Source organism: Chrysochloris asiatica, unplaced genomic scaffold (assembly GCF_000296735.1).
Source record: "Chrysochloris asiatica unplaced genomic scaffold, ChrAsi1.0 scaffold00200, whole genome shotgun sequence".
In the NCBI taxonomy this organism is placed as follows: domain Eukaryota; kingdom Metazoa; phylum Chordata; class Mammalia; order Afrosoricida; family Chrysochloridae; genus Chrysochloris; species Chrysochloris asiatica.
Window position 1 is genome coordinate 3044405 of NW_006408718.1, and position 17801 is coordinate 3062205.

General features: G+C 47.2%; 1 protein-coding gene across 1 annotated transcript in view; it reads right to left on the reverse strand.

The window, feature by feature from the left end:
• FAM184B (family with sequence similarity 184, member B) overlaps positions 1-17801 on the reverse strand; it is a 146711-nt gene that overhangs the window by 30675 nt on the left and 98235 nt on the right. The window contains exon 8 of the mRNA XM_006872494.1: positions 4364-4533. Within this exon, the coding sequence (XP_006872556.1) occupies positions 4364-4533 (170 nt within the window). The remainder of the gene's footprint in view (positions 1-4363; positions 4534-17801) is intronic.

Sequence of the window (17801 nt, forward strand, 5' to 3'; positions counted from 1 at the left end):
GGCACATAACCCCCCCCCCCAAATCTGTTATAAATCCTAACCTTTATGCCTGTGGTTGGCGCAGTACCAGGCAGTGTTTCATTCTGTTGTGCAAAGGGTCACTATAAGTCAGTACCAACTCGATGGCACCTAACAACAACTACAATACCTGTGGAGGAATTGATGGACTATAAACTGAAATCTTTTGGTTTGCAGCACAGGAGGCACTCACTCATCTAGGCCAAGAAATTAGGAAGATGGCTACCTGGCTAACTGGTTGGAAGAGGTTCACATCTGTGCCCCTTCCAAAGAGAGGTGACCCAACAGAATGCAGAAATCATTGGACAATATCATTAATATTACATGCAAGTAAAATTTTGCTAATTTTTAAAATGGCTTCAAAAGTATATTGGCAGGGAACTGCCATAGGTTCCAGCAAGATTCATGAGAGATATCATTGTCAATGTCAAGATGGATCTTGGCTGAAAGCAGAGAATACCAGAAATATGTCTATCTGTGCTTTATTGACTATGCAAAGGCTTTCTGTTGTGTGGATCATGACAAAAGCTATGGACAACACTGTGGAGAATGAGTACTCCGGAATGCTTCATTGTGCTCATGAGGAACTTATACATAGACCAAGAGGCCTTTAAAATCAGGAAAGGTGTGCGATAGGGTTGTATTCTTTCACCGTACTTATTCAACCTGTATGCTGAGCAGATAACCAGGGAAGCTGGGTTATATGAAAAGGAACATGGCATCAGGATTAGAGGAAGACTCATTAACAACCTGTGCTATGCAGTTGATACAACCTTGTTTGCTGAAAGTGAAGAGGACTTAAAATACGTACCGATGAAGATCAAATGGAGAAAAGAATGAAGTTGTCAAAGACTTCATTTTGCTTGGATCTACTATCAACACTCATGGAAGCAGCAGTCAGGAAAGCAAACAATGTATTGCTGCATAAGATCTCTTTAAAGTGTTCAAGAGCAAAGATGTCAGTTTGAGGACTAAAGTGCACCTGACCCAAGGTATGGTATTTTCAGTAGCCTTATATGCATAAGAAAGTTGGACAATGAATAAGGAAGAGCACAGAAGAATTGATGCATTTGAGTTACGGTGTTGGAGGAGTATACTGAAAGTATCATGGACTGCCAAAAGAACAAAGACATTTATGTTGGAAGAAGTACAGTCAGAAGGCTCATTAGAAGCTAAGACGGTGAGACTTCGTCTCTCATACTTCATATATACATCAGGAGGGACCAGTCCCTAGGGAAGGATATCATGCTTGGCAAAGTAGAGGGTCAGCAAAAAAGAGGAAGACCCCTAACGAGATGGATTGGCACAGTGGCAGCAGCAGTGGGCTCAAGTAGAAGGATAATTGTGAGGTTGGCCCAGGACCAGCAGTGCTTCATTCTGTTGTGCAGAGGGTCGCTGTGAGTCGGACCCAACTCGATGGCATCTAACAACAGCATGCCTGTGGAGGAGCTCTGGTGGCACAGTGCTTAAGCACTAGGCTGCTCATTGAAAGATCTGTGGTACCAGCCAATCAGTCGCTCCGCAGGAGACAGCTGTGGCAGTGAGCTGCTAGGGTGATCTAGTCTGGGAAACCGTATCCATGGAGCAGGACCCCTGCAGGAGCTAGGATCACCATCTCATGTGGGCATGCGTTGTCTTTGTTACGTCAACACAATATTAATGTTGGGTGTGTCTTAACTCAATCTCTTTTGAGATATAAAATAGGTAAATGAAACAAACAAGGGAGAAAGCAGAGAAGCGGGGGAGAGGTGCAAAGACACAGGAAGGTCACCCAGGAGCATAAGCTCCAAAGAGACAAGGACCTTCTTCCTCCAGAGCTGATGAAGAGAGAACCAACACCCCACATTCAGACCTCAGGCGTCCAAGTCATCTCCGTGTGATGCTTCTGCGGTAGCAGCAGGAGAGATCTAAGACAAGAGGCAGCGGTTCCTGCATCCGAGAATGGATGCCCAAGACTCTGGTGGGGACCGTCCTTTCCTCAGTGCTGACCTGCTGAACCAGCTGAGAAATCAGATGTCATGCGTTTCTATTGGGATGTTACACAAGGTAAGAGGGTGCTGAATGCAGCGATCAAAGGATGCAAGTGATGATTTGCTTCCTCTGACAAGGCTCCAGAAGACAGCCCTGGTGGAGCTGTGGGATAAGCAATGGACTGCTGACTGTAAGATCAGCGGTTAGCCACCTGCTCCTCAAGAGAACACTGAGGCTTTCTGTTCTGTGGAAAGATTTACAGCCTCAGAAATGCGGTGCAGGATTACTCTGAGTCAGAATCAGTTCGATGGCAGTGGGTGGGTTTGGGCAAGTGGGTTAGAGCTCAGGACTGGGAAGAAAGAACATGAGACTGGGGACTGTCATGGACTGAACTATGTCCTCCAGAATGGGTCAACTTGGCTGGACCATGATTCTCTGGTTTGGCAGTTGATGTCATTTGGCAGTTACATAATGATGCAATCATCCCGAGAGGCAGTCTGATTTCATCAGCCAATAAGTTGTAAGGGGATTAGGGTGGGCTACAACACCCTTGGACTTCTGTTGTATAGGATAAGCACTAGACTGTGAACCACAAGGTTGGTGGTTCAAACCCACCAGCTCCTTGGAAACCCTGTACAGGATCGCTATGAGTCTAAATCAATTGTTGTTTTTGTCATGTGCCCTGGAGTCGGTTCTGACCCATAGCGACCCTGTACAGGGTTTCCGAGGCTGGTAGTTTTGAACTTCTGACCTTGTGGTTCGCAGCCCGATTCGTAACCACTACGCTACCAGAGATCCTTTTAGATGGTATTTAATAATAACAACACCCTTACTAAGGTCACAGTGATTCCATGTTAGGGGAGACTCCCTGGGGTGTGGCTTATGTCAGCCTTTTATCTTACAAGAGACAAAAAGGTGATAGAAGTGAGAGGAGAAGGAGGGATTGCCTACCACCAAGAATGACGAGCTGGGACCAGGGTGCGTCCTTTGAACCCTGCACTGAGAAACTCCTGAACCCAAGGGAAGCTTGATGCCAAGCTACTTGGGGATCCCACAGATTCTGAAAGGAGACAAGGATCTTCCTTCAGAGAGAGCCCAGAGAGCCTTGCCCTGAATCCGACGCTCTGAATTAAGACTTGTAGCTTCCTACGGTGTGAGAGAATACACTTCAGCTTGTTAAAGCCATCCACGTGTAGTACCAGGTTAGAGCAGCGCTGGAGAACTAGGCCATGGCCGGCGGAGGGGAGAAGGCCCAGCAGATGAGCACAGGGTGGGGGTGAAGGAAGAGACAGCAGGGTCCCCTGACAGGAAGGATGGGATGCTAGAAGAATCAGGGTAACACAGTGAGGTGCATGGGCCCTACAACCCAGCTGTAAGGATCAAGTTCTACCTCTACAGCTTCCCACCATGAGACCTTGAGACCTTGGTGATACGGGCCCCATCTTCCTTATCTATGAAACAAGACCTTTCACACGGATTGCTATAAAGGCTCATTGCCTTCTTGCTGTTGTTAAGCGCAGTCGAGTCGCTCAGTTCCAATTCATAGTGATCTTGTATAGGGTTTCTGAGGAGCGGCTGATGAGTTTGAACCGCCGACCTAGTGGTTAGCAGTCCAGTCCAGTGCTTATCCTACAGTGCCACACAAGTACTCATTGACTTGTCAAGGGTTTACTTCAGTGTCTGGTACACAGTACGAACAATATAAAGAATTATACCAACCAACTGCCACAGAGTCAACTCTGACTCATGGGGACTCCACACAGATCAGAGGAGAGCTGTGTGCCGTTGAGTTGTCCATGGTTGCCAGGCCTTTCTTCCAAGGTACCTCTGGATGGACTCATTAACTGTTTGTTGGTCCCACCCAGGGATTCCATATAAAGAGTAGACTAAGCATTTAATAAAAGGAGCTCTGGTAGCATAGTGGTTACGAATCAGGCTGTGAACCTCAGGGTCAGCAGTTCGAAACTACAGCTGTTCCATGGGAGAAAGATGAGGCTTTCTGCTCCCGTAAAGATTTACAGCCTCGGAAACCCTGTGCAGGGTCGCTATGAGTCAGAACCGACTCCACGGCACATAACAACAACAACAACAACAACAAGCATTTAATAAAGAGAGAAGGCTTCTTTCTCTGTGCTATAGTTCTCTTTCTTTCTTTCTTTTTTTTTTTTTTTTGTGTAAAGGTTTTTATTGTCGGGGGAAGGGGGACACAGTGGACAGGGACCTGCTCAGTCCTTCATGGCAGCCGCTTTCCTCATGGCGGCCAGGACGTTGCTAAGCTTCTCTTGCTTCCTCTTGGCACGGATGTGTGTCCCCACCCTTTCCTTGATGAACTTGAGTGCCCACTTGTCCTTGGAGACCCTGAGCAGCTCCTTGCCTGTGCTCATAAGGCGCAAAGCCACACACCTCCCGGATCATGTCCAGCACGAACTTGTGCTTGGTGAGGCGCCCATAGCGGCGGCTGTACCTTGGCTGGCTCACGTTCTTGGTTACTTTGTGGTCCTTGTTGAGGCCCACGGCACGGCCATGGCTGCTTCCCTTCAATGGCTGTGGTGGCAGAAGGTATAGTTCTCTTTTGAGAGGTGTGCTTACCACAAACATCTTTAAAAAAGCAAAGGAGAGGGGCTATGCGGGTCTGAATTCTGGGTACCGAGTAGACCCCACGGAAGGAGGCAGCCGGAAGTAATCAGCAGAGAAGCGGGGAGCAAGAGTGGCAAATGGTCCCTACAGATTGAATCAGTGGGATAGTAAGCTCTTCTTGCCAATCCTTAGTGAGGGGACTGGCCTTTCCCTGAGAGAAGGGGCTCAGTTATTACTATGTTAAAGTTTTTTTATTGATAAAAATTTTACCTATAATGGAATGCCCAAGTGTACATTTTGATGAGTCTGGACAAATGTGTGCTGTTGAGTTGACTTAGACTCAAAGTAACCTTACAGGACAAAGAACAGCCCGGAGAAGCAGATCACCAGGTTCTTTCCCCCCAAAACAGCTGCTGGAGGGTTCGAACTGCCAACTTTTCAGTTAACAGCTGAGCACTTAACCACTGACCCATCAGGGCTCCTTTAGACAAATGGAAACAACTATGAAAAGGAGTGCTGGGAGCACAGTGGGTTAAGTATTGGGCTGCTAACCACAAGGTCAGTGGTTCAACCCCCCCCAGCAGCTCAGCAGGAGAAAGATGAATCAGCCTGCTCTCACAAAGATGCCCAGCTTTGGACACCCTAGGGAGCAGTCCCACTCTGTCCTAGGGTTGCTGAGTCTGAAATGACTGTGGCCACGGGGAATATATCCATGAAACCAGCGACCCCATCAAAAGACAGATCATTTTTATTATCGCTAAATTCCCTGTGCTCTTTTCTGTCACCCTACTGTGGCACTGCAGCATAAGGTGCTGGACCTCAAGGTCAGTTTGAACTGCAAGGTCGGTGGTTCAGGCACACCAGCTGCTCTTCAGAAACCCTTGCCGGGCTGCTATGAATAGGAACTGACTCGATGGCACTTAACAACATCAACCCACATTTCGGCAGACAATGCTTTATCTCCGTCACTACAGATGCAGTTTCTTCCAGATTTTAAACATCACATGTAGTGTGTAGTCTTTTGTGCCTGGCTTCTTTCGACACAATGTCTTTGTGGTCCATCTGCGGTGTTGCCTGTGTCACCAGTTTATACCGTATTATTGAGTAGTATGAAAGTCTTGGTGTGGTGCTGTAGGATAAGCACTGGACTGCAAATTACAAGGTTGACAGTTCAAACCCACCAGCCACTCCTCAGAAACCCTGTGCAGGGCCGCTGTGAATCAGAACTGACTTGATAGCACTTAATCAACAGTATTCCATTACATGAATATACTACAACCCGCTAACCACAACCATAAGACTTCGGGGGAACTTTACGTTTTTGGGTTATTATGAATGAAGCTGCTAAAAAAATTCTTGTACATATCTGTGGACACATATACTTTCATCTCTTTTGTTTAAATAGTTAGGTGTGAACTGTTTGTGTGTGTATGTTTCATGTTTTTAAAACAATCTCGCACGCCAACTTGCTATCTATGACAGTTTTAGTTGCTCCTGATTGTGGCCAACAGTAGGAGGTAAGAAGCAGAGGTTTGGGGCCAGGCTGGGTCTAAATCTTGAGTGGGTTTATTAATCTCTTGTGTTTCATATTCTTAATCTATACAGTGTCCTCTATGGAACAGTGTGACTATTAAATGAGATAATTTATGTAAAGCCCACAAGGTGCTGAAGTCATAGAGGTCTGTGTGTCCCTTTCCTAAGTGTGATCTAAGAGGCAGTGATCTGAATGAATGGATGAATGAATGAATGACTTCCTCCAAATCTCAGCCTGCAGTGGAGTATTCGGAGGCCTGAATGTCTACCCATACCTTCCTTCTCTGTCACTGGGTGTATCTTGATAGTCTTCATCCAGCTTCAGGCATGGCTGAGGCGGTTCATCCAGCTCCAAGCGTGGCTCCTAAAGACAAAGACCAAGTCAAGATGGGATTACGTGCAGAGTGTCGCTGTTCACTGTGGAGGAGCCGGCCCTTGGCTGGTGGTGAACCCACACACAGTGGGACAAAGGACTGCCCAGTCCCGCATCATGTGCAGATTGGACAGTGTTCTGTTGGCATCCATCGGACTTCCTGAGGCTGATTTTTGGGAAACAGATCTTTATTCCTAGCCCATCTTAGTCTAGAAGCTCTGCTGAAACCTGCTTAGCATCTTTGTTGTTGGTGTCATATGCCGTCGAGTCAGTTTGGACTCATAATGACCCTGTCTAGGGTTTCTGTGGAGCAGCTGGCGAGCTTGAACTGCCGACCTAGAGGTTCAAACTTTGCAGTCCAGCATATTAACCCACAGCACCACACCAGGACCACACAGCACCACTTGGCACCACACAAACCTCCACGGATAGATGGGTGGTCCTTGCATGAGGTGCGCCGGCTTGGAATTGAACCTGGGTCTCCAGCATGAGAGGTGAGGATTCTACCACTGAGCCATCAGAGCTGTGCTCCCTGATTCAATCTCTGGCTTCTTCAAACCAGAGCACCATGGAGTAAGAGCCCAGCCCATCCATAACAGGTGCGCACTGTGCTGGACAGACAATAACATTTGTGATGATCCTGGGCCTGCCCAGGGCCGGGCTCACAAGCATGTCCGTCCCATGTCCTTGCTCCCCACTTCTCAGTCTACGATACATGGAGGTCAGGTAAGCCATCAGGGTCCCCACAGTGAGCAGTGGAATTGGGGTCTGCACCTCACCCACCCCATGTGTAACTCTTCTGGGCATAACCCACAGATCATGTGCTTGCTGTGGCTCCTCCCAGGGCTGTTGTGGAGACCAGAAGGCAGTGCAAGCACATAGAGACTGCTAAGTGTCAGCAGCTGTGATGATTCCATCCAATCGGATCTGACCCTGTTCTGTATAGGGTTTCTGAGAAGTGGTTCATGGGTTTGAACCTCAGACCTTGTAGATACCAATGTACCCTACAGTGTTACACAATCACAAAAAGACAACTATTGTAGGATCTCACTACAGCACCATAGCAAGATTCCAAAACAGTTTCCAGGAGTCAACTGGTGACTCAAACTCACAGTGAGTGAGCCCACGTATGTAGGGACAGAAGTGTGCTCCACAGGCTTCTCAGTGGCTGAGCTTTCAGAAGCAGGCCACCAGGGCTTTCCAAAGCCCCTTGGGGTAGACTTGAACCTCCCACCATTTGGTTACCAGTAGAGCACAGTAACTGTTCACACCATCCAGGGGCTCGACGATCATTACTGTTCCCACGTTCCAAGTGGTCCCCTGCTACCTCTCGTTACAAAGGATCTGAAAATAATGGACCGATTGAATGTCCAGCAGCACTGAGAACTGGGAGAAGAATACAGAAATGCATAGTGAATGCTGGGAGTCCCTGGGTACTGCAGCTGATTAATATGTGTGGCTGCTAACTGAAAGATGGGCGGTTCGAGGCCACCTAGAGACATTGCAGAACAAAGGCTGAGAGGTATACTTCGGAAACATCCGCCTTTGAAAACCCACTAGAGCGCAGTCCTCCTGTGACACACATAAGTCAGAATCGGCTTGATGGTAACTGGTTTTAGTTAACACTGAGGCTTCTGAATTTTCTGAGTGGCATTTGTTCACGTTACCATTCTCCCATTCCACTGTTACAGAAGTCAATCACAAAAAGACAAATATGGTAGGATCTCACTAATATGAAACACTTAGAATACATAAAATCAGCGTTAAAAAACTTCCTTACTGTGACATTTGTACATATCACAGTGGCCACTGTCCATGACAAACACTGTAAGACAGGCTGGGGACAGACTGGCCACTCTTAACTCTCATTAAATAATAATGTATCTCAAATCCTGGTTTTCCATTAACTTGTTGCATGTCCTTGGCTCAGGCTCTGGACATCAACAAAGTTTCATTAACAAAGGTGTTGGCTTAGATCGTGGTTTTCAAACTGTGTTCCAGAGACCCTGTTGGGGGCCTTCAGGGCTGGGAAGCAGCGGAGCTGAGGCTGCTGGGTAGAGGGAGCCTTTGGTTCCCATCCCAACTTAACCAGGAACAAAACCCCTCTGGCTGCCCTTCCATGTGCTGAGAATTCAACAAGAGATCACCCATTGTTAAGGGCAATGATGACCTCCCTGTTGGCATACTCAATGGTAAGTTCGCAAGCCTCACCTAACTCCAGGCCTCAGCAGAACTGGAGATACCTGACCCCTGCCTCCTTCATGGAAGCATCCTCCTTCCTTTTCCTCCTCCTCTGCCTCCACGCAGCCTTCTCTCTGGGTTTCCTCCTCCCTCACCAGATGATCCTCCTTGGTCTCTTGCCCAGACTTCACTCTTCAGACATTGCTTTTCTCCCTCGCATTCCCGACAGAGACCCAACTAGTTACACCACAAAATGATATAAACCAAGCCTGGGTATGGACTATACCAACAAGAGTAACAAGCTATGTGCTATAATGTCCATTGCACAACGCTCATAGAAGCAGTGGTCAGGAAATCTAACGACAGATTGCACTGACAAATCTGCTGCAAAACTTAAGGCATCACTTAACTAAGGTGCACCAGACCCAAGCCATAGGGTTTATCAATCGCCTCATATGTGTGCAAATCTGGACAATGAATAAGGAAGACTAAAAATGTGCTGGACTGCAAAGTCATTTGAACCACAAGGTTCAAGCTCACCAGCCGCTCCTCAGAAACCCTACACAGGGTCTCTATGGGTCGGAACCAACTTGACAGCACTTAACAACAGGAAGCATAGATGCTTTGTAATGCTGAATAGCATGCACTTCCAGAAGAATGAACAAGTCTGTCTTGAAAGAAGTACAACCAGAATGCTCCTAGAAGTGGAGATGGCGAGATGTCTAAGGAGTCTGTCTCCCTCACTTTGGACATGTTATCAGACGGCACCAATCCTTGGAAAACGACATGATGCTTGGTAAAGGAGAGGGTTTGTGAAAAAGAGGAAGACTCTTCATGGGATGGATTGACACAGTGGGTACGGCAATGTGCTCCAACATATTCTGAGTCTGAAGATGGTGCAGGACTGGGCTGTGTAGCAATGACAATCACAACAGCAATGTTCACTGCAGCACTATTCACAATAGCCAAAAGGTGGACACAACCCAAATGCCCAACAAGAGATGAACGGATAAGCCAACTGTGGAATGTGCATACAATGGACCGTCAGCCCTGATCCAAGACAAGACATGGGTGAACCCTGAGAACCTTATTCTGAGTGAGACAAGTCATTCACAAAAGACACAGGCTGTACAATTTCACTAACATGAAACACCTAGACCAGGCACCGACACAGTGATGAGAGTTCAACAGCGGTCAGCAGGGCGGAAGGGAAAGGGTAAGGAGCATGTTTAGCTAATGCCGAGTTTTTGCTTATGGGGTGGGAACTGTGGCAATGGATGTGGGTGGTGGTCACACAGTAATTGATGTAATTGGCTTCAGTGAACTGGACAAGGGAAAAAAAGGCTGAGTTGGCAACTTTAAGGTTTTCAAGAGCAAATATGTCAGCTTGAGGACTAAGGTGCTCCTGACCCAAGCTATGGTATTTACAATCACCTCAAATGCATGCAAAAGCTTGACAGTGAATAAGGAAGACTGTAGAATTGATGCTTTTGAGTTATGGTGTTGGAGGAGAATATTGAAAGTGCCATGGGCTGCCAAAAGAACTAACAGATCTGGTTGGACGAAGTGCAGCCAGAGTGCTCCTTAGAAGTCCGGATGGCCAGACTTTGTCTCTCATACTTTAGACATATTATCAGGAGGGACCAGTTCCTGGAGAAGGACATCATGCTTAGTAAAGTGGAGGGTCAAATGCAAAAGAAGAAGACCCCCAGCGAGATGGATTGGTAAGGGGCAGCAGCAAAGGACTCAAGGGCAACAACAATTGTGAGGAGAGTGCAGGACTGAGCAGTGTTCTGTTCCTTTTGTGCATCTGATCGCTGAGCCGGTACCAACCTGACAGCACCTAACAACAACAATAGCTAAAGAAGAATGCTAATAGCTGCTCACATTGATTTGATGCTTAATATGGGACATTTGTAAAAGCTTACCTTAACAACAACAACAACAACTCTTTAATGTGGGTTGAGTGAAGGTCTACAGGGCAAGATCATCGGTTTGAGATCCTTCCATCGTCTCAGTGACTGCAGCCCCCTCCATGTGTCATCATTAACCTGTGTCCTCCCTGAGATTCCAGTTTCCATTCCTCCTCCTTTCCTAACCCTTCTGAACTATGTCCTTTAGTAAACGCTACCCTTTAGCTCTCGAATGGTGGACCATTCTATTCATGCGTACTTCATTCATGCTGTCTCTCCGATAGACCTACCTATTGGGAAGCTGGCTTTTTTAAAAGGTACATAAGCATCTGGTCAGCCTGATCCAGGATAAAGGAAGATGCTACATGCGTGAGGAACCAGGGTCTCAGGACAGCCACTGTGGAGAGCTAAGAGGCTTCCAGATGCACCAGGGCCACCGAGAAGATGTGACTAAGAGTCTGGGGGCTGTGATTTCTGGGTCACTCTATCCACTCCTGCTTTATTTAAAGGAGCCCTGGGCAGGCATCCAGAAACAGAAGAGGATGCTGGAAGGGTTGATACACCAGACCACCAGTGTCTCCATCTACATCACATCTGTCTATCTGCAGATATTATTTCAAGGATGTTTACTCTGTGGTGGGCTGGCAGAAACCCCCATGTTTGTTATACATGTAGGGAACAGAAGAGTGGAGCCATCTGATGACTCGGCTCAGGTCACATGACCGCGGGATGGTGGTGTGAGGCACGAGGACTGGGACCATGGATGATCTGTCTCTATCCGCGTGTTCCCATGTCACTGAGTGTACCATGCGGGGTAGGGGTGGGGGCACCATCACCAGTATTGGGGTCTAACTGGAGGGCTATTCTAACCATGCTGTGCAAGCGCATTACTGGGAAGTGTCTGCCAAACTCTCAAAACCAGTCTGAGCATGAAAGCTGCTGAGTTTCCCCAAATCACCAGGAAAACAAGCACAGCAATTCTCTGTATTTATATCCACTCATCTCCAGTTCCCAGGACACCGGCGACAAGGGCATCCTGCTCAAAGAAGAGGATCGGTTCCAAGTGACTCTGATTCTCTCTGATTGCTCAAGAATGACTAGTGTCGCTCAATCACGCCCCACCCCCGGGCCCAAGGCTAATTCTGAAAGGATTTCCACATCTAACCTTTTAATGAACCAGTTACGGCTGAGTTGCTTCCTTCACATGGTGACCGTGGGTTGCAGAACAGTGTGTTCCACAGGGTTTCCCATGGCAGTGACCTTTCAGAAGCAGAGGGTCAGTCTTTCTTTTGAGGTGCCTCTGGGTGGGCTCAAACAGCCGACCTTTCAGTTAATAGTTGTCTTAGTCATCTAACGTTGCCATAACAGAATGGCCACAAGTGGGAGGCTTTAATAAACAGAAATTTATTTCCTCACCGTTTACGAGGCTAGAAGTCCAAATTCAGGGCCCAGCTCTCGCGGAACACCTCGAGGTGTCTCAAAAGGCAGGTCTGACGATCCACTTCTGAAAGTTCAGCCACTGCAAACCCTGTAAGGGGCAGTTCTACTGTGACCTACGTGGGTCACCACGAGTCAGATCAGAGTCAACGTTGCTTCTGTCTCCTGCGTGCACAGTATCTTTTCCCTCCCTGGAAGCCTTGCGGTCACCAGAGCCCAGCACTGGGGAGTCTCAGCTGTCCACCTGCAGACTTTGACCTGAGCAGCCTGGGTAAGAACCCCTTGCTGAGCTACATCAGGAGCTGCAGGGTCTGTGCCTTAATGAGCTGTGTCCATCACACGGATTTCCCCGAGTGCGGCCCTCCTGGTGTCGTGGGACACCCGGAGACACACCTTATGGGCCTGTTGAGCACAGCATGTAGATTTAAATCTCCACACCTTGTCCTTGGTCTTATTTGCTCAGCTGGTGAAAATCAGCCCTTTCTGACCAAAGGGACAAAAATAACACCACTAACAATCAGGTCCTGGTGTGGCGCAGTGGGTTAATGCACTGGACTGCAAAGTCAGTTTGAACTGAAAGATCGGTGGTTCAAGCTCACCAGCTGCTCCTTGGAAAGCCTATTGTTGTTGTTGTTATATGCCATGGAGTCAGTTCCGACTCATTTCCGAGACTGTAAATCTTTATGGGAGCAGAAAGCCTCATCTTTCTCCCGTGGAATAGCTAGCTGGTAGTTTCAAACTGCTGACCTTGCGGTTCACAGCCCGATTCGTAACCACTATGCTACCAGAGCTCCTTATGGAAAGCCTATACAGGGTCTCTATGAGTCAGAATCGACTCAATGGCCCTTAACAACAATAACAATCAGGTTTGACTGCTTAGAACTGTAATCCTCTCAGCCAAGTACTACTCCTCATCTCAGATAAAAAAGGCTTTTGTGTGCTTAAAAACAAAAACAAACAACAGATACCGCCAGCTCATCCCAAGAGGAATTCTGATGGGGGACACTGTCTTCAGAGGCGAGAAAATGGTGTGAGAGTTATGTTTTGGCATAATTCCTCCGGAAGCCGTATCTGAAATGACGACAGGCAAGTGCAATTAGAAGGAAGCAGCAACGGAGGCAGCTGTCAAGAAATAGAACAACCTAGTGCACTGAGCACAGCTGCTGCACAAGACCTCTGCAAAGTGCTAAAGAGCAAAGATGTCACTTTGAGGACTACAGTGCACTGATCCAAGCCATGGGATTTCAATCACCTTGTATACATGTGGCAGCTGCACAATGAATAAGGAAGAATGAAGAATTGATGCCTTTGAATCCTGGTTTTGGCAAAGAATAATGACTATGCTATGGACTGCCTGAGAACAAACTAATCTGTGTTGGAAGAAGTACAGAATGTGCCTTAGAAGCCGTGAAGGCCAGATTTCCAATCTCACACTTCAGACATGTTAGCAGGAGGGGCCAGTCCCTGGAGAAGGACATCATGCTGCGTACAGTAGAGGGTCAACGAAAAAGAGGGCAATCCTTAACAAGATGGACTGTGATGGTGGCCTAGGACTGGGCAGTGTTTGGTTCTGTTGTGCATGAGTCACTAGGAGTCAGAACTGACTATGGTACCTAACAATCACAATTTTCTAAGATAAATAACTCACTGGCCTCTGGACAGTTTCAGAGTGAGTGGGGGAATCGTGTCCAAGGCTACGAGAGACTCAGCTGGAACAGACTGTGGGGTGTGTAGGACCCCCAAAGTCACAGGATGTGGAGGGTCGCAGGCCTCAGGCAGTTTAGTGAGAAGAGTTTGGGGTGGGTGTTGGGGAGGAAGCCAGATGCAGTGGGCTCAGGAGATGCTGAGAGTGAATACTGTGGATATGGAGTCCCCGGACTCTAGCGGAACTTTCTGGCAACAAAAACCCTCATAAGGGCTGGGCCCACAACGGGGTCCCTGGGTGGCACCAACGGTTAGTGCTCAACTACTAAACTGAAGGCTGACTGAACCCACCCAGCAGTGTTGCAGAAGAAAGGTCTGGTGAGCTGTTTCTGTAAAGATTGTTGTGGTGACGTGGATTCCACTACAGAGTCCCAGTGCTCCCCAGGGCAGTCAAGACTGTGACGTCTTCCAAGGCACCCCGGGGCGGGTTAGAACTGCTAAGCTTTCAGTTAGCGGTCGAATGCTTAACTATCTGTGCCACCCTGGGAATCCACTCATGAAGATTACAGCCAAGAACACTCTACAGAGCGCAGTTCTCCTCTGTCGTGACACACGGGCTGTCGTGAATCAGAGTCCAATCACTAGCAACAGGCTTGGTTTTCTGGGTTGGAAGCACACATTCCTCTCCTTTTGTGTACTTGGAGTTTGAGGTCAGAGTCAATCAATCAAAAAGAGTTAGGCTGCATGTGAAAAATCTCAAAAATGAACTCGACCGTGATCAACAGTTGGCTGAACTAGTGCTTTCAAGTCCGGTAATACTGTTTCAAAGATCCCTGGTGGCACAATGGTTAAGTGACCAGCTGCTAACCAAAAGGTCGGCAGTTTGAACCCACCAGTTCCTCCACGGAGGAAAGACCTGGTGATTTATAGCCTTGGAAAACTTTGGAGCAGTTCTACTCTGACATGTGGGCTCTCAGTTGGAATCAACTTACCCAACAACTACAACAAAACACTTGTTTCACTGGCTCAATCCGCTCTGAATTCCAAGTGGAATAGACTGTTTCTTTTTTGGTTATCTAATTGTGATCCCAGTGAGCTGGCTAACAGGAATAACTCCGAGCCACACCCAGAGTACCCTGCGTTATCTGACCTCGATTCACACGGTCTTAGGCTCCCCATCCAGCATCTTCTCCAGTGCTTGAGTGCTCTGGTCTTAATAGTGTGCACCAGAAAACAAAACAAAAAAACAGTCCTATCCTCTCCTCAAACCCACACCCCTGAAAGCCTCCTCCCCACTCCTCCTCCCAGCAAATAGCTATTTTATTTTAAACCTCTGTTCAAATCAGGTCCCCATCATTTCATCTTCCAGGTTTTTAGTCTCTTTGGTATTGTTTCTATTTTAAAAGAACACCCACACTTGTGAAAGCTCCTAGAGGGGAACATGCAAAGTCATTCTCAGGTTCAGCTGACAATCTTTTTAAAGGTAGCATGAAATACACCTTAAAAGAGACACCTAACACAATGGGAGTTTTGCTGAAATGATTGCAGGGGCTCTAACAGATATTATGACATCACCTGACAGTTACATCGTCGGTAGCAGTTTTGAAAATGCCTTCCTACGGTTTCTTATGTTCATCACCACATCTCTGGGGTCTGGAGGGAATGGTTTATCACCGGCATTTTACTAATGGGAGTCAGTATACTACTGTATCACCACCACTCGTCTGTCAGTTTGTCATGCTGCAGTGGCTTGAGTGATGTTGGAAGATATGCCAACAGTATTTCAAATACCAACAGGGTCTCCCATGATGGACAGTTCCAGCAGAGCCTCCAGACTAAGACTAGGAAGAAAGGCCTGGTGATCTACTTCCAAAATTTAGTCATTGTTCTTGTTCAATATAGTGTTGGGAGAAGAGCCCCCTAGGTTGGAAGGTGCATCAGTGGACTTGAGGAGACCAACAGTCATGAAGACGGTGCAGGACCAGCCAATGTTTTGTTCTATTGTACACGGGGTCCCTGTGAGTTGGAACTGACTTGATGGTGACTAACAAAACAGTATCATGGTGAAAGGCATGGGACTTAGTGCGATTCTTTGGGTCTCAATTTTTCTATCTATTAAGTGGGGATAGTACTAATACCTACCTCACAGTGTTGACATGCAAATTAAGTGAGTTAATATGTGCAAATTATTATTGCATCTTTATGTAAATAATGTGTGGATTACACATTTTTGCCAACAGGGCAACTCTGCCTCATGCATCATTTTGTTATTTTCTAAGCCACATTATGCCGACTTCTTCTTTTTTTTTTTCCCACATGTTGCTACTCTCAGTTTCTATTTCATAGCACATGAAAACTCGACTTAAGGTGGTGGCTGTTGTTAAGTGCTGTGTTGTCAGTTCCGACGCTAAATGACCCTGTACAAGGTTTCCAAGGAGTGGCTGGTGAGCTTGAACCGCCAACCTTGTGGTTCAAACCAACCTTGCAGTCCAGCGCATTAACCCAAAGCACCACACCAGGATTTTATATTACTTGAAATAAGCCAAAAGTATTTACAGGTAGATCAAAAGTGATACACATATTTAACTTTTGTAATGTTCTGATAAAACATCCTCATCATTCTCATGAATGGAGCAGGGGGGCACCATACTGAAACCAAAGCATGTGAATGCAGGAAGAACTAGAAAAGTAACACTTTCGAACTATTCTATACACACAAGCAGAAAATGAAATAAAATGAACCGAATGACACGACTGATGTATCATATGGGAAAGCAGGTGATGTGAAGCCAAAATTTACGTCTAGAAATGTCATGATATGTGTGTAGTATGCACATGCATGTGCTAGGGCAGAACTGCTTTATCAATTACTCTCAGCATTTACACAAGTTGTATACAAAAAAATACAGGAAGGATTCAGTATGTCAGCCCCGCTGTTATTAATGCAGAAACTGATCTCAAGGAGGTTACTGGACTTGCCAGAGGTGTCCAGTCCAGTCTTATGTAGAGCTGGGGCCGAACCCATGTCCCAGCTTGCTGTTGCCTGCCCTATGTTGCTTCCCCATGCTCTAAGAACCTGGCCAGATGACAGGAATGTCTTCTACCTAGGGTGGCATCTCCAGGACAACCAGACCCCTCAACTTGAACTAGGCAGGGGCACCGGTACCTCATGGTCTCCAAATGTCATTGTTGTTGAAGAGTTTTGTGACCTCACCCAGGACAGCCAACATCCTTACATTCACACAGTCATCCAGGCATGATAGCGGGTAACAACTGCCCAGCAACCCCCCCTGGGCCCCCACAGAGCTGAGGCCCCCTAGGCTCCGGGATTTTCCCAAGGCTCCTCTCACAGGCCCTTTCCTAGTGAATTGTGTTCAACTTTCAGTATCGAGACAGCTGCTACCTAACTACCTACCACGTGCTGGTCAGTCGACTCCATGTGTCAGAGTAGAACTGTGCTCCATCGGGTATTTTGATGGTTGATTTTTCAGAGGTAGATCGCTTTGGAAATCCTGTGGAACACAGTTCTACGTTGATGTGCATGGGGTCACCCTGTGTCAGAAACAACCAAATCATAACTGGCTTACTGGTCTATTCACCGCACTTGAATTTGAGCTCCTCAGGGGCCAGGAGGAGGTCTTACTCCCCCGGCACCCAGTCCTGTGCTTTGTGTAGTGACCCACCACTGCCACTGAGCCAATTCCAACTCCTAGTGACTCTTTATAAGGTTTCTAATAATGTCAATTTTTTCAGAGGCAGCCAGCCTGATTTCTCCCGAGGAGTGACTGGTGGGTTTGAGCCACCGCCCTTTTGGTTAGCAGCCCAATGCCTAATCCACAACACCAGAGAACACTCAAAAATATCTGTTGATGTTGATGGTGTAGCTCCATGCTGTCGAGTCAGTTCTTACTCATAGTGACCCTGTATAGGGTTTCCAAAGGTGGGTTTGAACCACCGACCTTGCTGTTAGCCATCTAGCGCCACACCTGGACTCCTGGTGATAATAATGACAATGACTCTCCAGTTTCTTCTGGAGAGGGTGCAGGCTGGGGCCCCTCTATCAACATCTACCCTTCCTTGCCCCTCAGTTCAATGTGGCCCAGGCACCAAGAGAATCTTCCAGAATCAAGTTTCACTTCAGAGTTACCAAGACA